A 27,210-nucleotide genomic window follows, 5' to 3' on the forward strand; every position below is an offset into this window, starting at 1 on the left:
AGCAGAGTAGTAGATATACTGAATCAAGAGATTACATGAAATTTAAGATGAAAATTATCTAAACAGGTAGAAATATGAAACTGCAAAAGCTAAATCAAAGTTTAAATAACACCACAAATTACAACAATGTTGGAATAGAAAACGTAAAAGTATTTCAAAAGCAAAAAACTCCTAATGTAGGAAAAATATACTACACTACTTAAGAGAACCCTAAACAAACATTGTTTTGTGTAGTTGGTTCCCTTGTTTTACTTTTTGTTTGTCTAATTCACTTCATCGAGCTTCTCTGCATGTAGTCGTCGAAATCTTCCCCTGGTAATGAAGCAAAAAGCGATACTAGTGATTCGAGCTCACCTTCGTCCATCAATGGAATAGTCGCTGATGATTGATTGTTCCCGTTTGCAGTGCCAGGTTGATAATCGGGCACAGGACCATTGTGGATAACTCCTTCTGCAAACGGGATTGGTTGATCAGTCTCACCAGGAAGCATTGGAATATTAGGATTATTCTGATTTATAACATGTTGAGTTAACAAGACAAAAAAAAAAGCAAAACAAAGAAAATCAGTTAAAGTGTGTAATTAATGGTAGCGTATGCGTGATTGTCAAAGAATGGTGATGATTTGCTATGATCAAAGACCAAGTACATTAGGAGATGTGCGAGATGGAGCAATGGACAGATTGCAGGGGCCAAAGGGGTTACCATCACTGCCATTACCTTTAGAATCGAAGAAGGTATGTGCTTTCAGTTACGCAAAAAAGGCCTCGTGTTTAGTGGATGGGTGTTTGGAAGACCTCAATAAGTGCAGGGAGTACCATAGGCGCCACAGGGTTTGCGAGGGTCACTCAAAGATCCCTGTTCTGATAAGTAAAGGCAGAGAGCAAAGGTACTGCCAGCAATGCAGCAGGTGAGGCTTTCTGAGTCTGAATCAAGCCATATCTCTGGTCCGGTGTCAGTTCTTTTATGATATCTTTCATTCTATTTTGTTCAAAACACGTGGATTGTTTCGATTAGTTCTCTACTAATTATAATAACATGTGGATGAATGCTAGAGAGGATATATAGGTTGCACGTTATCTTGCTATAATCTTAAACTTTTCTCTGGAATAGAAGTAATGCCAATAATTATGAAAATACTAACACGAGATGGATCTTCCAAAGAACAAGGCTGCTCGCAACTTTTAACTACAAAAACCAGTAAAACTAATCAAAAATGCCTAAATATGCATCCCTTCTATACTCTTATCAGGTCTTACTTTCTTCATTCGCTCATTTATTTTCTGTTAGTGTTCGGTTCTAACCGTGTTCCCTATTAGCCTAGCAATGAACACCACACTCGACATAATCACTAATAACCGAGTTTTACTTTATCAACTGCTGCAGATTCCATTCTCTTGGGAGTTTGATGATGTGAAGAGAAGTTGCAGAAAACGTCTTGTTTGTCACAACCGCCATCGACGAAAACCTCAACCAGAATCATTGTACATGAGGTCCAGACTTTATCACCTTCTGCAAATAAAATATTCGCCTCATAGTGAAAAAGAAAATTGGGTTTGAGAGTTATTAAATGAAAGCAGAGTAGTAGATATACTGAATCAAGAGATTACATGAAATTTAAGATGAAAATTATCTAAACAGGTAGAAATATGAAACTGCAAAAGCTAAATGAAAGTTTAAATAACACCACCAATTACAACAATGTTGGAATAGAAAACCTAAAAATATTTCAAAAGCAAAAAACTCCTAGGCTTAATGACCTTTTGAGTTTTGAACCCTAAAGTATTCAGCCTCAAAAGTATGAAGTCATACATTTTAACCCCTGTTGTATTAGGTATCGTTCCTTTTAGCCATTTTCGGAGATAAAACGACATATCGGCCAATATCGGAGGGTAAAAACGTCTTTTACTAAGAAAAAATGTTAAAATGTATGAAGACCGATACTATAGAGGTCAAAGGATATGACTACATCCTACCCAGAAAACTAAATAGTGGGATCAAACGAATGCATATTAGTCCTAATGCCATTCTTTTGGCCGTTTACCTGAGAAAAAGTATATGCACTATAACTACGCCAAGAATGTCATTTGTATACGACAATCATCGCTACATTCGTTGAATATAAGTTCTACATTGGCTTTATTCTTTCTGCAATTCTTCCTTCTCCTAAAGTGGGCTGCTGCTACACATTTGCATACCTTAATCTGCTTGTATTGTGTTGTTGATTAGTATTAAACAGTGCTTATACAGAACAAGGGGAATCTTTTCTTTGACAAAGTAAAGGCATTGTTTTCACTTTTCATCATTGCATAGGTGTGAATAGTTGTAATTAGTTAAAGCGTCGACTTGTTGAAGAGAAATTCATAATAACGCAGTATTATCCTTATTTTTGTAGGGAGCTTGTTTCCGAGTCAGAACTCAGAAGTCAGAACTTCATGAAATCTAAAGCACATACAGGAGTACCATGATCAAATGATTGTGCTGTTTCGACTTTAATGGAACCGTAGATTAAATTTTTAATCGATGTTTTGGCAGTTCTTTATTTCTCATAACCTTACGGATAAAAACACTTACCCCTACAATGCCTTTATACTACTATGTAACTAATTTTGTTCAACGAGTCTGAACTCAGAACCTTCTGTAGCCGAAACGAGTTGAACTTAGTTGGAAACAGATAGGTAGGAATTTCAGTGCTGTATGCTTTTGAAATGCAGAGAGAAAGGAAAGGATATGGTCCTAATTATTCCTAAAGAGCATCTAATACAAGCTCTAGACAAGCAGACTTGTGAAATGCAGAATGTAAGAAAAGCACTACCCTCCAAAGAGAAACCGTGTAAACCTTACATGGAAAATCCTTTTTATACTTTGCCTCCTTCAATGGAGGAAAGTAAATCAAACAAGATCGGGTCACATACTTTTAGCTCTCAGTCATTTAGAAATTCTCTTGAGACAACATTTGTCAAGAATAGAGGTTATCCAGATAAAATCAATCTCTTGATAAAAGTTTGAAATAATGCCCCTGAAGAGACAATATACTTCACAAAAGAAAGTAGCAAACCTAATGCAAAGTGTGGGGGAATAACTCTTGCAAGCCTTCGCAAAGATTAGATTGTTCGCATTTAAATTGTTGCCTTGCTGATGTCCTTGACAAAAGCTTTCAACTTGAAACAGGATAGAGTTATTAAATGAAAGCAGAGTAGTAGATATACCGAATCAAGAGATTACATGAAATTTAAGATGAAAATTATGTAAACAGGTAGAAATATGAAACTGCAAAAGCTAAATGAAAGTTTAAATAACACCACCAATTACAACAATGTTGGAATAGAAAACCTAAAAGTATTTCAAAAGCAAAAAACTCCTAATGTAGGAAAAAGATACTGCACTACTTAAGAGAACCCTAAACAAACATTGTTTTGTGTAGTTGGTTCCCTTGTTTTACTTTCTTGTTTGTCAAATTCACTTCATCGAGCTTCTCTGCATGTAGTCGTCGAAATCTTCCCCTGGTAATGAAGCAAATAGCGAAACTAGTGATTCGAGCTCACCTTCATCCATCAATGGAATAGTCGCTGATGATTGATTGTTCCCGATTACAGTCTCAGGTTGATAATCCGGTGCAGGAACATTGTGGATAACTCCTTCTGCAACCGGGATTGGTTGATCAGTCTCTCCAGGAAGCATTAAAATATTAGGATTATTCCGATTGATAACATGTTGAGGATTTGCTGCTTGCGAATAATTGCTGTCATCGACAATCCAAGGCTCGTGATCAATGTTGGGAAGTACTCCTTGCTGATTAACAGGTAGTATCTGATTAAATTCTCCCATGGGCATTGAAAAATCAGTATCAATCCAAGGGCCGTGATCGATGTTGGGAACTCCTTGTGCAACTGGTAGTATCTGATTAACTTCACCCCCAGGCATCGAAGAATAAGTATCAATCCAAGGCTCATGATCAAGGTAGGGAACTCCTTCTGCAACAGGTAGTATCTGATCAAATTCACCCATAGGCATTGTAAAATCAATATCATCAATCCAAGACTCGTCATCAATGTTGGGAACTCCTTCTGCAACAGGTAGTATCTGATTAAATTCACCCATAGGCATTGAAAAATCAGCATCGAACCAAGGCTCGTGATCAGTGTTGGGAACTCCTTGTGCAACCGGGACTATCTGATTAACTTCGCCCACATGCATCGGAGAATAAGTATCAATAATGTTGGGAACTCGTTGTGAATCTGTTAGTATCTGATTAACTTCGCCCATAAGCACTGAAGAATCAGTATCATATTGATTAGATGATTCCAGTAGATTAACAGAGTACTCGCTGGCATTATCATCACCTCGCTTAATAATCTCGCATATCGCATAGTCTTGAACTGATTCTGGTAAACCAAGTTTTTTCGAAAATTTATCATCCAGAGTATACTCATACATGCACCACTTATCATCACTCTCACCATTACTACTCACCTTCTTGTCGATTTTGTACGTAAAAGCTCCTCTGCTTCCAAGAACCTCATTACTCTTCTTGTCCTTAATCTTTTTATTACTCTGACCAACCCAAGTGGCACGACCAGCTCTCCTCGAAACACGCTTACCGTTCTTGGACAACTTAGTGAACACGTAAATAGTCTTCTTCTTGCCGGATGATGCTGACAGCCAGAAGAGATCATCGTCTCTGAAAACTTCGCATTGCGTCGAGGCTCCGTAAACATCAGCTTGTTTGATGATACGATCGCAGGGGAGTGGTTGTTTTTGGATCATAGGGATGAGATATTGGATCAAGACTTCGTGTGGTGAAGGCGCAAAGCGAAACCCTACCTTTAGTCCTTGGCAAATGTCACATTCCTCTTTGTCCATGGTGAGTCTGTGACAATTCTCTAATGTAGTATGATTCAAAATTATTAATGTTTATATAGTACGTGAGCTGGGTTTATGGGCTGGGTTTAAGACTTCTATTTGGATTCTTATTTAATTTAATCACAATTTGTTTATTTGTAATAAATCTTAATTATTCAGCTGTTAGTCCTAGTGTCGTTCTTAGTGCCGTTGGGTATAATATCACCTGTGCCAAGTAAGCAACTACATGGAAAGTTGTTTACTTTTCTTAATTTCTCCGACAATAAATTAGGTGTGTTAACTATTATAGACTGACATTAATATTAACTATTAAATAAATTATTAATTAATGTTAAAATAAGAAAGAATACATACTTAGACAAAAAAATAAAGAAACACATACTTCAATAAAAAAAGAAAAAAAAAATACTTATGCAATGAGTCGTAATATCAAATTTTAGATCAACTTTTATTTTATGCTCAATTGATGCTACTTGTAAATAGTACTTTCTTTTTTTCATATAAAATTAAAAATCTTATAATTTTTTACAAAAACAAAATATAGGGAAAATCTTATTAATTAATGTTAAATTGAATAAAAATTATATGAACGACATCTTATAATATTAAATTTAGTTACAATTAATTCATTTTATCAGGAAAAGCCTTATTGACAAGTAAATTATTTTTCCCAAAACTTAAAAACTGATAATCTAAATTATTGGTATAAATAATTTTGTCTACGAAACAATTTTTAACAAGTTCTTGTTTAGCGAGTTCATTCCTCACGTCTTATTCTTTTGGATAAAATTGCTACACTGTCATAACTAATAAAAATTTACAAAAAGATCTAAGTGTCCATATTAAATCGGTACACTGTCATAACTAATAAAAATTTGGATAAAATCCCCCTTATATATATTTATATAAGAATATAATTCGATAGTTTTATTTAAATGTATATAACTTTGAAAAGAAATATTTCAAATTGAAACATATAGTATTATTGTTATTTTTATGTGTGTTTACAAATATAATTATTTTTTAATTAAACGATAAGTTTTATCCTGGTTCAAAAGTATGTGAATCATAATTAATTTAATTTAAAATTATTTTATCCTCAGACCCATTATATGATCAAATTCAACTAATAATATTTAATTTGATTTTAATTTAGTTTAAACCCAGATAAATATAGACTTTTGTTTAACTCATATGAATAGTACATATTATTTGTATAAATTGGTTGAATTTTATTTTGATTTTAATATTATTTTACCGCGGATGGGTTGTATAATTTTTTAGTCTGATGAATAGTTTAAGTTATTTTATTTTAACCAGGTGCTATTATTTCGATTGACGGAATACACTCTTTTTTCAATATTCGACACGAATTTTAAAGTGAATATAAAGTATAATTTTTATTATTTATTTTTGATTTTTTTATTAAACTTTAAACAAAAAATTTTTATTCGGAACAAAAAAAAGTTTTAAAAACTGTTTACGGATCTATAATTTAAAGGTGTCTTAAAATGTGTGTCAAGCCCCCGTCCTCCAATATATACTACTAGGGGGACATAATGAGTATAATTTTTTAGCTAAGTAGTCATTATTTTATTTTAAAACCGAAATTCATTGCACCGACTAAATTTAAGAAGTTATATTTAGTTTGTTTTAAATTTATATTAATCACGTCCAATAGTATAATTTTTTTTTATTCAGAATAAATAACATATATTATTTTGTCTTATTCCAATGTCATTACACCTATGAACGAACTGTCTCCATTTAAGTTTTGAGAAAATATCATGAATAACATAAATAAAAAAAACAATCCCGTATATTATATAAACTCAAGTATTATATAAACTCAAATACGGTACCGAATAACCGACTACCAAATTTTTCATGTTTCTCCATGCAATGCACGAACATTTTACTTTTTATTTAACAATTGTTCATTAATTTAAAATAGTAAAAAAATTATATTAAATTTTAAACAAACAAAAAAATTACTGAGTTTCATTTGATTTTATTTCGGCTCTATCTTGAGTTTTGTACATCAGATTTTTACGATATACAGCTCATGCGAATCTCACGAATTAATGTTTAATTCAGTGATGGTTTATAAATTTTGTTCAACAAATATGATCTAGAATTTGAAGAAAATAGTAATTACGAATTTTGCATTATTATTATATTCAGTTTAGAATACCTACTTATTTTTATTTAAATCATTGAAAGGGTAGGATATTCTATTTAATATAAAATACCTACTTATCGTTGGTTATAAAATTTTCATTTATTTTAAATCTAACGGTCATGATCAATTTTTTTAAAGATATAACGATCCATAATAAATTGATAGTAAATGGACAATAACTATCAAAAATCTGGATAAGATCCATTTTATGCATATCATATAATAAGGACCTATGTTTTACATTATTATACATTCTTTTTGTCGAATATACATTATTATCCATGATTCTAAAGATTCCCGATTTTATCGATTAATTCTCGAAAAGGCACGATACCGATTCGATTTTTGAAATCCGATTAATATTTATGTATTTTTCTTAATCGGTAATATAGAATTTTAATTAAACATAATAATGATAATTATATAATATGATAAATGTGTATTAACTTATAAATTACTACTAAAATAAGGATATTAAAACTAAATATAATTTAAAATATAAAGTGCATCTGATTAATCCCAGATCTCCGATAAATTCTAATCGGTACCATCGACCGATATCTTTCGATTACCGAATTTTATAACATTGATATTATATTAGTTTTGCAACAATGTAGTTTAGTGACAATTTTTAAGAGATATTTTGTTAGATATTTTTGAATAAATACTTTTTAATAAAAATAAATTTCTTATATATTTTTCTCAATTATAATATTAAATATTTTCTTATTAATAATTTTTATATTAATATTTCAGTTTCATATCTTGAGCTTTTAATCATATTTATATATTAATTTAATAGGCCAAATAAATAATATACGTTTTTATTGTTTTTGTTCAAATATTGTGTGGAAGATACTTGAGTTGTTGAGTAGAAGAGATTTACAAATCATATTTTGATATGTTCATATAGACTTCTCTTTCTTTCATTTTCCTGTTTTTAATTATATTTTTAGGGGATTTTTCATAAATATACTAAAAAAAGAAAAGTTTTGCAAAAATAATTACAGTTTTTAAAAGTATTTGCAAATCTACGTTAATAAACAATTTATATTGCACAAATACGACAACAATACAAGAAGATAAAAAATTAGAAAATTGGACTTCCTCCGTACACTTCGTTCCACAATTTCTTCATCATCAACAATCTGCAACTTTCTTTTTCGTCAACAAACATCATAGATTTTTTCGATTATGTACATATTCATAGAGAAGACAAACATAAAAATCAATTGATAATTTATCTGGACTTCATCATTGATATCGAAAGTCAAACTATTTCTTCAAATTTATTCAAATCGTAGAAAGGTAACTTCTAATTACTGATTTTATATGAAAATTGTAGATATACTTGTTTTGTATTATGAAAGGATTATGAAGTTTATTGTTGAGTTTGAGCAATTGATTATTTTAGTTGTATAAGAGGTTTTTGATTTTCAATATGATTGAGTTATTAAGTTGCATACATTTGAATAATGTAACAAATTTCTTTAATTAGATTATGTTTTTAAGTGTCTAAGCTAAATGATGTTTCATTTTAGCTTTTTTTTGTTGCGATTGATGTGTCTAGAAAAGTAGTTATTCAGTTCTTAAATAAGTTGCATAATTTTAAAAAGAAAGTGTAAAAGTAATTCATTAATTTATGGTTGCGAAAGGATCATCTAGATGCCCTTGTAATTTACGAGGTTCAGGTTTCAATTTTATTGTTAAAGGATTTGTGAATTCAGTCGTTAGGTTGCACTACAAGAAAACTGTCAATAGACATCACACATTAGACATCGGTTAGGTTTGCCACTGATGTTAAAAGAATTTATAATATCACCCCGTGTTTTATGATGTCTATGTTGTTTTAAAACATCGGTTCTTTTAAAACTGGTGTCTAAAGTTCCAAAAAAAAATTCACTCCCCGCCCACTTTATTTTTGTTTCCGCCTTAGCCAAATAAATTTCCCCCCTTAGCAAATATTCTTCCCCCCTTTTTGTTTTTCCCCACGAGACACATAAGCTCTCTCTCTCATCCGACTCTCTCGCCCCGACTCTCTCACCCCACCATCATCATCTCCACCACTCACCACCCCCACTCACCAACATCACCGCCGCTCTGCTCACCACCATCATCTCCACCACTCACCACCATCATCTCCACCATCTCTCTCCATTTTTCTATGCTAAGCTCGTAAGAGGATAAGCTTGAATTATGATCTTCTCTACTTGGTTATCATTTTAGAAACTCGAATTGGTAAGTGAATTTACTATGTTATTTTGAAATAGGATATTCTCTGTGAGTAGTTTTCAATTGGGGTTTTTTAAAATCGAAACCCTGAATTTTTAATTTTGGTTTTTTTTTTAAATTGTAACCCTAATTTACTTATTTGAATATGTTTAATAGAATTGACGTTGCCGGAGATGATATTAGTATTAGTACATCACTGCCTCTTGTTATTTATCTGTTGCTTCAAATTTTATATCTGATGATGAGCTTTAGATTTACTAGAATAATTTGATTGGTTGCATAAAAAAGGAACTACATATGTATGTGATAGTTAAAGTACATGTGAAAGAAACTGATACAATCTATGATCTTTTTGTTTATTTTAGTTTTATATTATGACCTTTTACTTGCCTTTTAGTTTGGATCTAGAGGAATGAACATCTAAAAGCTTGTTTGTGCTCGTCTGCTGGATCTTTCCTGTAAAATGTTGTCACTGATTAATGATTTATCACATATTTATGTTCGAAATAGCTCATGTTGCTTTAATTTTGTGAAAAGTTGAAACAGATGTATGTGCCATGCTCTGTAGTTGACAAAACAAAAATTTTGTTGAACACTATGACCTGGTTTAGTTTTGGTTGAGTCTTGTATGTGTCTAAAAATAACATGTTGTTAGTTAAAACTTAAATATGGATACTACTTTCAGTATTTTGATTTCTGTATTATTGTAGCAATGATTCTGTATTGGCTGCTAAGAACTTGATGCTTATTACAGGATTCGCGGGGATGAATGATGTGGGAAACTTCAGATCTTATAATAAGACTAATACATGATTAAGCTCCCCAATGAATAGGTTTGGTGATCATGTGAATTCTCATCTGGGCCTTCTTCTCACTCGAGTTCATGCCTCTGAGTCCTCGGAGGAGCCATTCCCAGAGCTTTTGGTCAGCTTCGCGTTATCTTTCTGTATGGTTTTGTTGTGTTGCTTGTTAATTTCTTGTCTGCATTTTTTTTGTGCAGTGTAGTGAACTAAACATATCTTTAATTAAGCTTCCTAGCATGACCTCTTAGAGTTGTAGTAAATTAGAACTCTCCTTTCTGCAGATCCCTTTTGGGGAATCGTATCCAAGGTTCGATTCCTCAGGAACTAGCCAACATCGCTACTCTTCAGGAGCTGTAAGTGAAAATGTGATCTATATGACTTGGATTTCAAGTATAACCTTTGGTTGACTTAATCTGAGCTGAACTTTTCAGGTTTTTGGAAGATAATCTACGTGAAGGGCCTATTCCTCGAAACTTTGGAAGTTTGATTGGCTTGAGGAGATTGTAAGAATTATAATTACATGCCTAAAGGGTTCTTCATGGAGGGCTTTTATTATTACATAATGTGTTCACATTTTTATCATAATTAAAACATAATTACATGATGCTTTAACACTTCTATCATTATTTATCTATTGATGGAAATCTTGCAAACAATCTTCACAGCGTGTTTCTGCAAATAAAATTAAATGGAACAATACCAGAAACATTTGGCAACCTGAGGAATCTAGAGGATTTGTAAGTACTACTTCATCTATATTGTATATTTCTAAGTTTAACAGAGTCTTAAAATTAACTACTCCTTGCAGTAGGATAGATGGAATGATTTCTCTGGGAAGATACCCGATTTCATTGGAAACTGGACAAATATGACAAGACTGTGAGTAATTTTGGTCGATTATGCTTCAGTTTGGTTCTACTTGGTTGTTAGTACATATTCTAGAAACTACGGTTACATATACCTCTCAATAAACTTCAAATTTTGGTGCAGGGACTTGCAGGGGAATAGGACTGGAGGGTCCAATTCCTTGAGCATCTCCCGTCTGAGAAATCTAATAGAACTGTAAGAACTGCTCAAATATCTAGCCAATGTTAATACCTTCATGACTTTCTATCATTGTAGTTGATTTTTGGTTTGGACTTTTGAGATCAGTTGATTACTTCTGTGCTTTCTGTTGATAGGAGGATATCTGATCTGACTGGAAGAAAATCGACTATCCCAGATTTAAAGATAGCAATCCTTGCATGTGCTGTAAGTCGTACATAAATTTTGTCTGATGCAGATGTGTTTCCCTGAAAAAATTAGTTAACATTTCTTTCTTTTGCAGGATATTAAGAAATTGCTTGATCAATGGTGCAATTCCAGAATACTTTGGAGTACTTGGTCAACTAAAAACCCTGTAAGCTAACTTTTATTATTGCTCAATCCGGAACTAATTTCTGGTAATGGAGTTCCTCACAATGTATGTCCTGTGCAGCGCGTGTGAGGGATTTACAATGTACTATATATGTTTTCACAGATGCATTAGTCGATACAAGCACACAACAGAGACCTATATTTTAAGTATTACTATGTAGAATTCATTAGCACATTCAGAGACTCTCCTTATAATAATTTAGTTACACTATTCTATCTATGCATATAAAGAAGAACATTATAAATTATGAGGGTACTTCTGGATTTTCAAAAGTATTGTTCTACTTTACAGTTAGGTCCTAAAAATTAGCTTTATATGCTTGTGTAGCGTGTGATGTGCCATGTTGAATGCAAAAAACCTGCAGAAACATGTATGCTAGGAAATATATCAAAATTTAATCATTTTGAGTTTTATTTTATTTGTTTGCAGAGATCTGAGCTTTAATCGGTTGACTGGCCAAATACCAGATTCAATGGCGCTCTTAACGACCTTAGTATACAATATCTGTATGTGAATTTATTTCAAATACTTATTATAGAAATTATTACCTTCCAGGAACACATGCAACTAACTCGGATAGCTGGACTTGCATAATTTATCTTCTTTCCTATACATGTTTACTTTAGCCTCTATGTAATTTGCAAAATAATGTACTCAGAGTGTGCACCAACTTGTAATCGATGTAGGTATCTGAATCACAATTCATGACTGGAGAGATACCAAGTTGTGATTTCTGGCAGCAAAGAAAATTTGTTAGTTCTTTACACAGCTTTCAGTTCAATATATCATCTAGATTAGAGAAACCACATGCCAGGATGGATCATTATTAAGTTCCATATTTATCGTATTCACAAATTTCATAATTGTATTGGCTGCAGTGATGTATCTTACAACAATTTTTCACGGATAGCGAATATAACTGCCAGCCATCTATGTGTAGGTTTCTTCCTGCTTCATATACTCTATAAACTAAATATCAATTATTTTTTTAAATTCCCTTTTGTATCTTTTACAGAGAATCTTGTATCCAGCATGTCATCTCAAATAACAATCGTAAGTTTCTATAGATATGATATCTACTAGTTTTTATAAGCACGCCATGAACTAGCTTAGTGTATTTTGTAGAGTGCTTGGTGTCTTAAAGAAAGATCTTCCCTGCTCCCGAAAACCTCAATGTAAGTGCAACAACAATCTTACTCTTCAACTATGATGTCGAGTTGCTGTCCAAATCAAGATCACCATCCATATTCTGAGACAAAGAGCTATTGTGAAACCCGCAGATTACCATTTTATCCACTGTGGAGGGGACTACAACGGAGTGGGAGTCATGGACTGGATATAGCTGCTCTATTACAAAGTCCTCAAGCATCAAAGTAAGTTGTTGCAAAACCAGCTTACTAGTGCGCACAACTTTGTATCATAACAGGGGGAACTAGTGTGGACTCTTGATTTGGTTGATTTGATCTTGCTGAAAATCTTGTAAATATTTCATCAAATAATCTTTGTAGTTTGCACTGGCAAGTGTAGAATTTCAAATATATATTAATTCTCAGATCTTCCAATTGCAGCATTTACTTCAAAATAAAATAGTGCTGAAATACTGAGATGCAAACACGTATTTTAATGAATTAATACTGATGTCAAAAAAACAATTGTACATCACTTTTAATGAATAAATACTGATATCTCAAAAATAATTATACATTACTTTTAAAGAAGAAAAACTGATGTCAAAAAAGTTAATGTACATCATTTTTGATAAAAAAACTGATGTCAAAGATAGACATATTCAAGTGTAAATTGAACAGACATCACTTTGTTTGGGCATATAATTGATGTTTATGTGCAACTATAGACATCGCATTTTACTGAATAAATCGATGTTTAATATCTGATTTTACATCACCCTAAAAGAAAATATATGATGTCTATGTGGTAAAAAACATAACTCATTATATGTTTAATCTGTTGTAATAAGTGTAATTTATTTATTAAATTATTTATTTCTAACATTTTTTGTAAAAAAACAATGCATGGACATCAGTTTTTTTTTAGAAACGATGTCTAAGCTAGTAAAGACATCGGGTTATGGCCGATGTCTAGAATAGACATCACCGACATCAACATCGGTTGCCAGACAGCATAGACATCGGTCAAAAACCGATGTCTATGGACTTTTTTCTTGTAGTGTTGCACAATTTTGAATAGTTAACTAGAACTATTTATTGGTTTATCTTTTTAAAAATTACATCGAGAGGTTTCTTGCAATTTAGGAAGTTCAGGTTGCAACAATCTTGTCAAAACATTTGTGTACTCAGTCACTAGGTTGCGAACTTTGCAATAATTAACTTAAACTATTGTATTTGTTATGGTTGAGGAAAATCGAGAGCTCCTTGCAGTTTAGGAGGATCGGTTTGCAATGATCTTGTCATTTGTTAAAGCATTTCTGTCATCAGTTATATGTTGTATAACTTTAAAAAAATTATTCCAAAAAAGGAATTAATTTGTACTTGCAAAAATTACATGGAGATCCATTTTATGAAGTTTAGGTTGCAGTTAAAGTTTCTAAGCATGTAATGTATTTACTTGCTACATTTTGATACTTTTTAAAAATAAGTCAAATTGGTGCATTAGTTGATGCTTAAAACACCTCATCTAGATGTACTTTAATTTAAGGAATTACATGCAGCAATACATGTTGAACAATGTGATGAATTTGTTTATGTCCGAAAAATACATGGTTTACCCCGTTTTTTCAATTTATGACTTTGCTAATGCAATTGATTCTGGAAAAATGTTCTGTATTAAGTTGCATATATTTTTAAAAAGCCTAGATGTTATTTTTTTCCTGCATTTTAGCAGTTTGTGATTGCAATTGATATCTTCAACTATGTTATATATGAATTGATAAATTCCTATAAATTATGTCACTAACATGTTCTTTGGTTGTGTAATTTTCATTGTTAGGCATTTGTTACATGTTCTCCTTTCACAATTTTTGACGATCTTTAATGACTATTCTATAAAGAGCTCAAGATAAGGGAAACGGACTTCAACACATACCCTTTGTGAATAATAATTGAAAACTCGGTTATGGAACTATCAGCTACCATCTTTAATAGTGAAAGGATAACAAATATTGACGTGTTGATATTCAAATTTAATAGGTTATACCATCAAACGCAACAAATGATATCAGTGATGAAGTAAATACCATAATGATTGGAGATTAAGTGGATTACGCGGACCTAATTTTTATAGAAATACTACAAATACCAACTGAAACAACAGTAGAAGAAGATATTATACATCACAAGAAAGACGAGGTGATCATTGACAAACACCATCGAGATTTATCAAAATTTCAGATTTATGAAGCCAAGGAAACACCAATTGGCATAAAATAGTTGTTTCATGTTGTATAACACAAATTCAGTTTTGGCTTCATTTTTATTTGAATAAGAAATATGATTAAAAGGTTTATGAAAGCATTTGTACTATACCATCTTGTGATAGATCTACATATTGAACTCTTTATGCAACCTTATGTACATGATTCAACTCTCAATGCAACCACAGAAGCAACATTGCATATAATGTTTGTGACATTATTTATGCAACCACTTATGTAACTCTCAATGCAACCTCTCCATAAACTCTAAGTCTAATAAAAAAGCATGCATGATAAACAACCTAATGTGATAGATTTTGATATTAAACATATTATACAACCTTATACACATGATATTCAACCTAGATTGCAACCACATATGCAATTACAAAATGTTTAAAATTTAATATGTAAACATATTATGAAACTCAATGTTGAGCATAAAATGTTTGAATTGTAGGGTTTAGGGTTAAATTAAAAATTATAAAATCGTTGTACGTTATATTACAGTCTTATAAAAGTTTCTAAAACCCAGTAGGGGATTATTGAACTCTAAATATTAAAAAACTATTAAATTATGGTCCAAGATGAATTATAATTTGGTTCTAAATTTGATTTAAGATTCATCTGAAATTGCTCTTGGTCATATTACTTACATCGAAGATTTTGGTGTATTCAATAGTTAGGTTGTGCATTTTCTAAAACTTATTTCAAACTAGTTCACTAACTTACGGTTGCGACAGTATCATTGAGAGATCTTATGAGCAACTATGAGCAACTAAGCAACTGCATATACAAATCAAATAAATCTCAAATTCAACTAGAAACCTTATCTGCAACTACATTTGTGTAAAATTCGTAATTTTATTTTTAATTTATTTATTAGAAATTAGATATTAATTTGTCTAGATAAATATTTTAAAAATTAGAATATTCTGAAAACATTTTGTGCAAGGTAGTTGATTTGTGAAAAGATTTGTTATTTGTGGAAATAAGTGTAAGAATAATTTAGAAAATCGAAATTTTTTTAGTTTAGGTAATTGTGTGTATCAAATATTTTATTTATGGAATTTACTTGGAGAGGTTGTAAATCTTTAGGAGGAAATATTATTATTTCCTAGTTGAGATATAGGGTTTTGTATCGTTATAAATACACCATATTCGTATTCCTTGTTTTTATCATTAAAATTCGTAGGACTTCTCAGCAAAAATCAGCTGTCTTGTAAAATTCGTAGAAAATTCATCGTAAGTCAGAATTCAGTGATTCTGGACTTTTCAGAAAGGTCTTTTCGTTATCTTCAGCTTTCGTGTTTCGTGTTTTTCAAGAAAATATCGTTTAGAGGGTCAAAAAGAGTAAATTCAGATCTGGTCAGGCTTTGAGGTAAGTACCTTTTGACTTACTTTTAAATTTCCGAAAAGATATTTCAGTTCTGTTTTTAATTTCATATAAGATATAAAAACTTTGATTTCGAAATTATAAGATATAAGTATTTGTGAATTTTAGAACCCAGTCTCTACGTTTTCGAACCGTTCGTAATTTACGCTATAGTTCCGGAACTAGCCTTAGATACCCTTAGTAGGCGCACAAGTGTGCAACTTTAGATACCTATTAAGGGCGCGTAATTATTGAACTTTAGATGCCGACCACTGGCAAAGTGTGGTATAAAGAATAAGAATAAGAATTAGATGCCGGCTACTGGCAAAGTGTGGCCGTAGATCAAGACTGTGGTATTTATAAGAATTATCGTTTCGTTCTGTTTTATTCTGCTCAGATCTGTTATAAAATCTGTACTGTTATAAATTCTGCTATGTTCTGTTTTAAATTCTGAATTTTAAAATATAAAACTTTGGGTTGGATTTATTTTAGAAAATGTTTTACAAAATTATTATTGTTTTAAGAAAAATCGTTTTATCAAAACACCCATTGTTTTTCTGTTTAAAAGTTAGTCAATTTGTACTTGCTGAGCTGTGTAGCTCACCCCTTTTAACATTTCAGGTTCGGAATTTGGAGCATATTAAGATTAAGGAATGAGAACTATGTGGAGATCTGTGCTGCTTCGTTTTGTGCTATTTGAATTAGAATAAAGATTTTGTTTTTAGAGAATAAATTTAATTATCTGTTAGACAATTATTATCGGATTTGTGGAGCTGCGTCTCTATTTTTATGATTTTGATTATTGCGTTTGACCGCTGCTTTGAATTTCGTGATCTATTAGAATTATCGAGTAATAATATATTTTATTTTTAGTTTTCGATTTAGAATTTAATAGTCCGGAAGTGCGGGCTGGTACAGTTGGTATCAAGAGCAGGCTGTCCTTCGGAGTGTATTAGGTATGGGACTAGTACATTCCCTAGGATGCGATCCTTTAGACTATCGTATAGGTCTTAGAAAATTATTTTGGATTTAGGGCATTTATTTGTGTGATTATTTGATATGTTTGACTTTTGTGTTTTTTTGATTATTGACTATAAGTTTAGAATTTGTTTTGTGTGTTCTAGTAAAGATGGATGGAGAAAATCAGAACAACAATGAAAATCAGGGCAATAATGATGAAGGAGGAAACGTCTTTGACCAGCTGGCTGAAACTCTAGCTGTACTTGTGAATCAGCAACCGAAGCCCAACATCGTCTCTCAATTCAAGCGTTTGAACCCGCCAACTTTTGATGGAGCTACAGACCCGGCTATCGTTGAGATGTGGATCCAAGAGATGGAAAAAGCTTTCGGACTTCTGGGGAGCAATGAGGAACAGAAGGTGACCTTAGCTGTGTACCAATTGCAAGGAAGCGCTTACGACTGGTGGCTTATGGAAAAGAGGAAGAATGAGACGACAAATCTTGAAGAAAATCATGAACCGTACACTTGGGCAAAGTTCAAGAAGGCTTTAGAGGACAAGTACTTTCCGAGAACAGTTCGTCTGCAGAAAGAGAGGGACTTCATTCGACTTCAACAAGGTGGAAGAACCGTCATTGAATACGAAGCAGAATTTGCAAAGCTTGCGAAGTACGCGTCGACCCTAGTAGCAGATGAGAGCAGTCGAGCACGAAGATTAGAGGAGGGACTTCGAAGTGACATCAGGAATTCAGTGGCGTCGTTTGAACTTCAGACGTACGAGGCTGTCCTCAACAAGGCGTTAGTGATCGAAAGGGGCTTGGCAGAATCTGAAAAGGCGTCTGGCAGTTGGAATAAGAGGCGGTTCACTCAAACTAGTGGGCAATCTTTTCAAGGGGGACCACTCAAGAAGCCACACGTGTACGATAACATCGGGGGTCAAGGTGATCGAGAGACGTGTACCAGGTGCGGCAAGAATCATCCGGACAAAGTCTGTCGTTGGAATACAGGTGCTTGTTTTCATTGCGGAGAAGTAGGACATAAGATTTCGAATTATCCGCACAATCCGCCACCGCCACCAAGGAAGGAAGCATAACAAGATGGGCAAAGGACGTGTTTTCAGCTGACAGGAAATGACAACTATCGCAATTAAGGTATGATTTCTTTTCTTTAGTGACTTATTTAATTTATTTATGTTATGTGAATTTGGGGACCAAATTCTTTTAAGGAGGGAAGAATGTAAAATTCGTAATTTTATTTTTAATTTATTTATTAGAAATTAGATATTAATTTGTCTAGATAAATATTTTAAAAATTAGAATATTCTGAAAACATTTTGTGCAAGGTAGTTGATTTGTGAAAAGATTTGTTATTTGTGGAAATAAGTGTAAGAATAATTTAGAAAATCGAAATTTTTTTAGTTTAGGTAATTGTGTGTATCAAATATTTTATTTATGGAATTTACTTGGAGAGGTTGTAAATCTTTAGGAGGAAATATTATTATTTCCTAGTTGAGATATAGGGTTTTGTATCGTTATAAATACACCATATTCGTATTCCTTGTTTTTATCATTAAAATTCGTAGGACTTTCTCAGCAAAAATCAGCTGTCTTATAAAATTCGTAGAAAATTCATCGTAAGTCAGAATTCAGTGATTCTGGACTTTTCAGAAAGGTCTTTTCGTTATCTTCAGCTTTCGTGTTTCGTGTTTTTCAAGAAAATATCGTTTAGAGGGTCAAAAAGAGTAAATTCAGATCTGGTCAGGCTTTGAGGTAAGTACCTTTTGACTTACTTTTAAATTTCCGAAAAGATATTTCAGTTCTGTTTTTAATTTCATATAAGATATAAAAACTTTGATTTCGAAATTATAAGATATAAGTATTTGTGAATTTTAGAACCCAGTCTCTACGTTTTTCGAACCGTTCGTAATTTACGCTATAGTTCCGGAACTAGCCTTAGATACCCTTAGTAGGCGCACAAGTGTGCAACTTTAGATACCTATTAAGGGCGCGTAATTATTGAACTTTAGATGCCGACCACTGGCAAAGTGTGGTATAAAGAATAAGAATAAGAATTAGATGCCGGCTACTGGCAAAGTGTGGCCGTAGATCAAGACTGTGGTATTTATAAGAATTATCGTTTCGTTCTGTTTTATTCTGCTCAGATCTGTTATAAAATCTGTACTGTTATAAATTCTGCTCTGTTCTGTTTTAAATTCTGAATTTTAAAATATAAAACTTTGGGTTGGATTTATTTTAGAAAATGTTTTACAAAATTATTATTGTTTTAAGAAAAATCGTTTTATCAAAACACCCATTGTTTTTCTGTTTAAAAGTTAGTCAATTTGTACTTGCTGAGCTGTGTAGCTCACCCCTTTTAACATTTCAGGTTCGGAATTTGGAGCATATTAAGATTAAGGAATGAGAACTATGTGGAGATCTGTGCTGCTTCGTTTTGTGCTATTTGAATTAGAATAAAGATTTTGTTTTTAGAGAATAAATTTAATTATCTGTTAGACAATTATTATCGGATTTGTGGAGTTGCGTCTCTATTTTTATGATTTTGATTATTGCGTTTGACCGCTGCTTTGAATTTCGTGATCTATTAGAATTATCGAGTAATAATATATTTTATTTTTAGTTTTCGATTTAGAATTTAATAGTCCGGAAGTGCGGGCTGTTACAATTTGTAACTCAAATAAATCCAAAATTCAACTACCGGTGCAACTCATATAAATACGAAACTATAAACCCATTATTCAACTACAAATACAACTCAAAGAAATCTCAACCAGATACCTCAATTACATTTGCAACTCAAAGAAATCTCAAATGCAACACATTTCATATTATGTTGTTATAAAAAGCAAGATACAATGTTATTTGTAACTTTTTATGAAACTACTTATGCAATCCTAATATAACATGTTTAATGCAACCTTATATACATGTTTTAAACCTAGAATTCAACAACATATGCAACTATAAAAATTACAAGATTATTAATATCTAATATAACCATTATGTAACTCTAAATGTAATCTCACCATAACTGTAAATTAACTTTATAGAAAAATTTAAACCTAGATTTCAACCACCTATGCAACTTTAAAAATTAAAAATTTACCTAATACATAAATTATGTAACTTTAGATGTAACCGCAAATGTTACAGTCTTACTCAAGCTTCTAAAACCCAATTATGGAATTGGTGAACCTCTAAACAATTACTCAAATGTTATTGTGATCAGTGTTGATATACTTGGGGTATGTATGATCAGACATAAAAATAGCATTGATGAAAAAAATAACTTAAAGATGCTAACTAATTGCTCTGACGAGGCCATTGGTTATGATTTTGATGATGATCATTATCATAGGTACTTTAACTAATCCCTATTGTGTGCTTACTTATCAATTACCGCATTGCATATCATTTTATTGTTTTAATACTTGGAACAATCAACTACTAATTATGGTTTTACCTATTTGACACTCTTGTTCATGGGAGATTACTGTATCAGAATCTGAAACGTGACCCTCTTCTAAGGAATCTTTTGCATAACATAACTTGTTATTGTGATCAGTGTTGAGATACTTGGCATAAACTGAAGTATCTCTTATCCAAAGGTAAAGATGAAGGTTGTATTTGCAACCATACCTACAACTGCTAGCAACCATATATGCAACCACAAATGCAAATTTGAAAAAATATGTTGAAAATTACATTTAGTTGCAAAATAAGTTGCAAGTGGTTGCAAATGACGGAAAATAAGTGCGCCTGCAGGGCCAATACTAATATCACAAAAGTAACCATGAAATCAACTAAAATCAGAGCAAAAATCGCCTGAACGCAACCAAAATCCATCCTCTTCAATCTTCCTCTTTCCACTTCCCGTCAATACCAAACCTCTTCTCCACTTTTTATCATCTCAAACATGCTCAAAGCATCTTCAAACCTCCTAACCTGAAAATACCCGATAACCATTGCATTCCAAAAAACAACATCTGTCACCTTTATACTCTCAGTCACTTTACTCACATCATCCATCAACTCACACTTTGCATTCATATCCACAATAGCATTCCCCACAAACACATCATGAGAAAGCCCACTCCGAAGCGCATACCCGTGAACCTCCTTCCTTCATCTCCTCCACACTTTCTCAACCCCACAAGCAGGAAGAACATTAACAAGACTAACCACATCCACCATCACACCAAACTCCCCCTTCTCCCCACCTCTCAAACAACCTCAACACACCCTTAACATCCCCTACTCTACACGTACACAGCCACAATCGAATTCCATGAAACAACATCCTCAACCCCTATATGACACATATCATCAAATACCTTCCGCGCATCCCTCAAAACCCCACTCTTAAAATACATCATCGTAAGAACATTACAAACAAACACATTACACTCCACAAACCCTTTCTTAACCACAACCCATGAACGCAAAATCCCAAAAACCCATCCCCCTAATCTTAAAGTCTGCATTTAAATCACTAAGCACTACAAGGAAAATCGGCTCACACAACGGTTTTTGCCCGTTATCTGATACCCTGAAAAACCGTTGACTATTGAGCCGCCTCTCTTACATGGATCAGACAACGGGAAAAAACTGTTGTGTGAATGAGCACAGACAACGACCAGAGTAGTAAACCTGTTGTGTTACATCCAGAATAGACAACGCATTCTTGTAACTTATATTGTAAACATCTGTATTAGTCAAGTGTTCTGGAAACGGTTGTGTAGTGTGTCCATAATAATATAAGAACAAAACAAGTAATACAACTCTTATTGTCCTCAAATGGTTGTTCTACAGATCAACACACAACACAAATGAATTAAATAGCTCTTGTAGTAAAATTCTACAGACAACACTTGCATTTTGTTTTGTGTTGTAGGAACTCTTCTCATACAAGATTTGTCCTATTTCTTGTGTTGTGTGATTTAGTTTCACACTTGTCTTTTAGTTTACAATGTGTTGAGTTAGTGTTTAAGATATGATTTTTTTTATAACAAATGGTGTTGTCTGAACATAATTAGTTTTATAGAGAAGGGTTTTTTATTCAGTTTGGTATTGTGCGAAAGTCAATATAACAAGCTTTTAGTTTTTGAAATTATTGTGTCAAACAAACTATAACAATGTTTTAACTGGATAACTTACGGGCTAAAATCCCCTCAGACAATGGTTTCCAAATGCAAAGCAAATAAAACAACATTGTAAAATTAATATGCCATCAAATTTAAAATCCAAAGAAAAACCATTGAGATTACAATCAAGTCATCACACCATTACACTAGCAAACAACCAACCCTCCATTACTCCAGCAATCAACCAACCATCCATTACACCATTTCAACTAAAAACCAACTAAGTATAACCAAGTTCTATCTTAAGAAAAAAGACCATTCGAGTACATGTACTTCGGGACTCTATATTGCTTGTTAAAACATATAAAAATGAAAAATCTGAGTTAACTTTCTTTAGAAATTCAGGTGACATTTACATGTGCAAACACACATGACGCTTTCTCTAGTATACGCACTAATATGCCAACTATAAATACCTTTTTGCTCAACTATATCCAACTATATTTTCCAATGAATTTTTAGCTTTTGAATCCCCTGTAATAGGTTCATATCATCAATAAATTTTGATTTCCATGGCTTGAAGATTAATAATTGATTTTCCTGTGGTTGGCAGTTGTCCAAGACATTCTCGTGGTCTTTGCTCTCGGGTCTTATTTTGTCCGGCAAATTCCAATAGAGAAACAAAAATATTAAGCTCCTCGTGACTAAAACTTCCTCTCTTCATAAATTCAATTCCATGTATCAATTTATGCAAATAATAAAATACTTCAGGTTTAATTTAAAACAAAAAGTTCAAACCTAATGATCACTTTTACAAACTCCATTTTCTTCTAGCAGTTATCTTTGTACAGTTCACACAAGAATCTTCAATACACTCTTCAACGATACCAACTTGGCAATCTTTGGTTAGTCAAGTTCAACCTGCAAAAAAGTATATGTTGTTGATACACGAGAGTTGTGTAAGCTTCTATTTTATTTTGTATTCACAAGACAATTAATAAAGACCTCCACCAAATCACAAGATTCGACACACCTTCTAACCCATCACTCACATCTTGTCTTCTATGTTCCTGGTGTGGATGTTGGCTTCCAACAAGTATCATCCTTTCTATTGAGACAATACCCCTACAACAGTTGCAACTCTAGATAACTTCTTTCCTCCTCTAGCAACAATCTATACATGGGCTTGGTTAAACATATCAACAAAGTTTATATAATCTCTCCGCATCCCATTCAAACTTGTTTACCAGGTACTACAAACAACCAATAGTTTGATAAAAATAGAACAAAGTTAAGATACATGCAATCTTGAATCATAGTACTTGCAAAACCAATAATTTCTTAAATCAATCATATAACTTTGTTTAGAATAGACAGCATGAAAATTTATTTAATCTGAAGCAAAAAATATTAATTAAAAGCAATAAAATCAAGATAAGAACAAATCATATATTAAAAGCATCCAAAAATCAAGAATCTATTGAAATAAAATATGTGAATTGAGCAATCATATAACTAAAATTTATCCAGCAGCTAAGAAAACATACATACACTGATAAGAGTGAGCAATCAAAAATTAATTAATATCATAGGACCACCTGCAAAATGGATGAAATAAAAATTGCAGTATAAAATTACATGACATAACAAATTAGTAGGTTTTTAATACTAATACATTAATTGAACATATGAGCTCCTTTAATAATATATGAAAAGAATATAAAACCCAAGGCAATGAAAATAAAATCATTTAAAAAAGAAATAAGACAAGTGTATACCTTTAACCCAAAAATCGAACTAGGGTTTGCGTTTGAAATCGAGCTTTTGAATAACTCGAGTTAGGGGTTAGTTTCTAAGATTTGAATTGGAGTTTGGGTTTGGATTTAGAGAGGTGAGAGGTTAGAGTAAATTGAGGTGTTAAAAATTAGGTTTTAATTACACAGATGGTGTGATGGAAAGAGAGGCCGCATAGGAAGTTCAAAGAAGAGAACATGAGAGAAAGGGAGTTACAGCTTAGAGAGGGAGATGGACTACCATGTAAAGGGGAAATGAGTGAACAAAAGATGGGGAGATAGAGAGAGAGATCCATGAGAAGGGGGAGTTGGGACAGAAAGAATGGGGAGATGGAGAGAGAGAGTCAGTGATGAGAAGGGAGAGTTGGGAGAGAGAGAACAGGGAAAATAGAGGGGTGAGAGCAGACACCGATGAGAAGGATATAAACGGGGTTAACAAAATGGGGGGAGATATAAGGGGGAAATAAAATTTTCACTTGGGGGCAAACTAAAAATAGAGGAGATGGAATGAAAAAATGGCCTAAAAAGTGAAATTTGGGTGAAGGGGGAAATGAAAATTTAAACAAGGGGAAAATGAAAAAGTGGGGTTTAAGGTGAAATAGGGGTAAATAGATATTTTTTTATTATATGTATTATTTTATAATTTTTTTACTTTATTTTATAAGAAGATAATCAAAATTAATATATCTTAACATCCGTATGGTTGGATCGTCGAAAAATTTATTTAAATAATCATTTTGTTAATGAGGAACGTGTCTAGTTTGAGAAAGTAGTACTTCAACTAGAATCTTCTTGTAAAGTTATGCAAGATATTTTTTTGAATTTATAAATTATTACATAAAATTTATATTACATATTAATGTAATAAAATTCAATCTAACATTTTCATTAATTTATAATTCACTTAAACAAATATATATTAATATCCATATGGTTAGATATTAGAAAAAAATCATTTCAAAAAATTATTTTGTTAAGCAGGAACGAAATCCATTTTAGGAACTACCACTTTCACTACATTTTCGTTATAATTTCAAGAAAGATATATTTGAAAATTTTAAAATATTTTTTAAGTGAATAAAATCAATATATATTAACATCAACAGTTTAAGGAATATATATTAACAAAGTCAATAAATATATGGCATTAAAAATAATTGTCTGAAATTTAAAATGTGTTGTCTTAACAAAAGTCACACAACAGTTTTTAATATAAAACAATTGTGGGATGTAATATCAACCAAATAAATAGTGCCAAATTCATACAACGGTTTATAACCAAAAAAGGTTATTTAAAAACAATGTCAATAACGGTTTCCAAGAAAAAAACCGTTGTTGAATCACACAACGGTATTTTTAAAAAGCCTGTTGTACATAGTTTATACGACAACGTCTGAGAAAAATCATTTTAAAAAATTAATCCTGTAAATCGGGAACGAGTCTCGTTGTCGGGAGGGGTACTTTTACCAGATGTTTCTAATCATGGCATGCAAAATGAATTTTAAATTTTTTAATAATTTGTTCTTATGACTAAAATCTATATATCTTAACATCCGTACGGTTGGATCGTCGAAAAATCATTTTAAAAAATTAATCCTGTAAATCGGGAACGAGTCTCGTTGTCGGGAGGGGTACTTTTACCAGATTTTTCTAATCCTGGCATGCAAATGAATTTCAAATTTTTTAATAATTTTTTCTTATGACTAAAATCGATATATCCTAACATCCGTACGGTTGGATCATCGAAAAATGCTTTTCAAAAATTAATCCTGTAAATCGGGAACGAGTCTCGTTGTCGAGATGGGTACTTTTACCAGATTTTTCTAATCCTGACATTCGAGATGAATTTCAAATTTTTTAATACTTTTTTCATGTGACTAAAATGAGTATTTCTTAACATCCGTACGGTTGGATCGTCGAAAAATCATTTTAAAAAATTAATCCTGTAAATCGGGAACGAGTCTCGTTGTCGGGAGGGGTACTTTTACCAGATTTTTCTAATCCTGGCATGCAAAATGAATTTCAAATTTTTTTAATTTTTTCTTATGACTAAAATCGATATATCCTAACATCCGTATGGTAGGATCGTCAAAAAATCATTTTAAAAAATTAATCCTGTAAATCGGGAACGAGTCTCGTTGTCGGGAGGGGTACTTTTACCAGATTTTTCTAATCCTGGCATGCAAAATGAATTTCAAATTTTTTAATACTTTTTTCATGTGAATAAAATCAGTATATCTTAACATCCGTACGGTTGGATTGTCGAAAAATCATTTTAAAAAATTAATCCTGTAAATCGGGAACGAGTCTCGTTGTCGGGAGGGGTACTTTTACCAAATTTTTCTAATCCTGGCATGCAAAATGAATTTCAAATTTTTTAATAATTTGTTCTTATGACTAAAATCGATATATCTTAACATCCGTACGGTTGGATCGTCGAAAAATCATTTTAAAAAATTAATCCTGTAAATCGGGAACGAGTCTCGTTGTCGGAAGGGGTACTTTTACCAGATTTTTCTAATCCTGACATGCAAAATGAATTTCAAATTTTTTAATAATTTTTTCTTATGACTAAAATCGATATATCCTAACATCCGTATGGTTGGATCGTCGAAAAATTATTTTAAAAAATTAATCCTGTAAATCGGGAACGAGTCTCATTGTCGGGAGGGGTACTTTTACCAGATTTTTCTAATCCTGACATGCAAGAATTTCAAATTTTTTAATAATTTTTTCTTATGACTAAAATCGATATATCCTAACATCCGTACGGTTGGATCGTCGAAAAATCATTTTAAAAAATTAATCCTGTAAATCGGGAACGAGTCTCGTTGTCGGGAGGGGTACTTTTACCAGATTTTTCTAATCCTGACATGCAAAATGTATTTCAAATTTTTTAATAATTTTTTCTTATGACAAAATCGATATATCCTAATATCCGTACGGTTGGATCGTCGAAAAATTATTTTAAAAAATTAATCCTGTAAATCGGGAACGAGTCTCGTTGTCGGGAGGGGTACTTTTACCAGATTTTTCTAATCATGGCATGCAAAATGAATTTCAAATTTTTAATAATTTTTTCTTATGACTAAAATCAAT

At 32.2% G+C, this 27,210-nt stretch overlaps 2 protein-coding genes and 1 long non-coding RNA gene across 3 annotated transcripts; 1 reads left to right on the forward strand and 2 right to left on the reverse strand.

The window, feature by feature from the left end:
- Positions 1–17,389: 17,389 nt before the first annotated feature.
- LOC141705244 (uncharacterized) lies at positions 17,390–18,310 on the forward strand. Its single transcript, XM_074508285.1, has one exon. It carries the CDS (start codon positions 17,390–17,392, stop codon positions 18,308–18,310), a length of 921 nt encoding a protein of 306 aa, XP_074364386.1.
- Positions 18,311–21,110: 2,800 nt separating this feature from the next.
- On the reverse strand, positions 21,111–21,718 carry LOC141705245 (pentatricopeptide repeat-containing protein At5g16860-like). The gene is made up of 2 exons (XM_074508286.1): positions 21,504–21,718; positions 21,111–21,357 (listed from the first exon to the last, which is right to left on the reverse strand). Exons 1-2 carry the CDS (start codon positions 21,716–21,718, stop codon positions 21,111–21,113), a joined length of 462 nt encoding a protein of 153 aa, XP_074364387.1.
- Positions 21,719–23,115: 1,397 nt separating this feature from the next.
- Positions 23,116–24,294, reverse strand: LOC141705242 (uncharacterized). The gene is made up of 4 exons (XR_012568263.1): positions 24,097–24,294; positions 23,870–23,916; positions 23,352–23,571; positions 23,116–23,239 (listed from the first exon to the last, which is right to left on the reverse strand). It is a non-coding gene; the product is annotated as an uncharacterized LOC141705242 (long non-coding RNA).
- Between the last annotated feature and the right edge of the window lie 2,916 nt (positions 24,295–27,210).

Source organism: Apium graveolens, unplaced genomic scaffold (genome assembly GCF_009905375.1).
Source record: "Apium graveolens cultivar Ventura unplaced genomic scaffold, ASM990537v1 ctg8693, whole genome shotgun sequence".
Classification (NCBI taxonomy): domain Eukaryota; kingdom Viridiplantae; phylum Streptophyta; class Magnoliopsida; order Apiales; family Apiaceae; genus Apium; species Apium graveolens.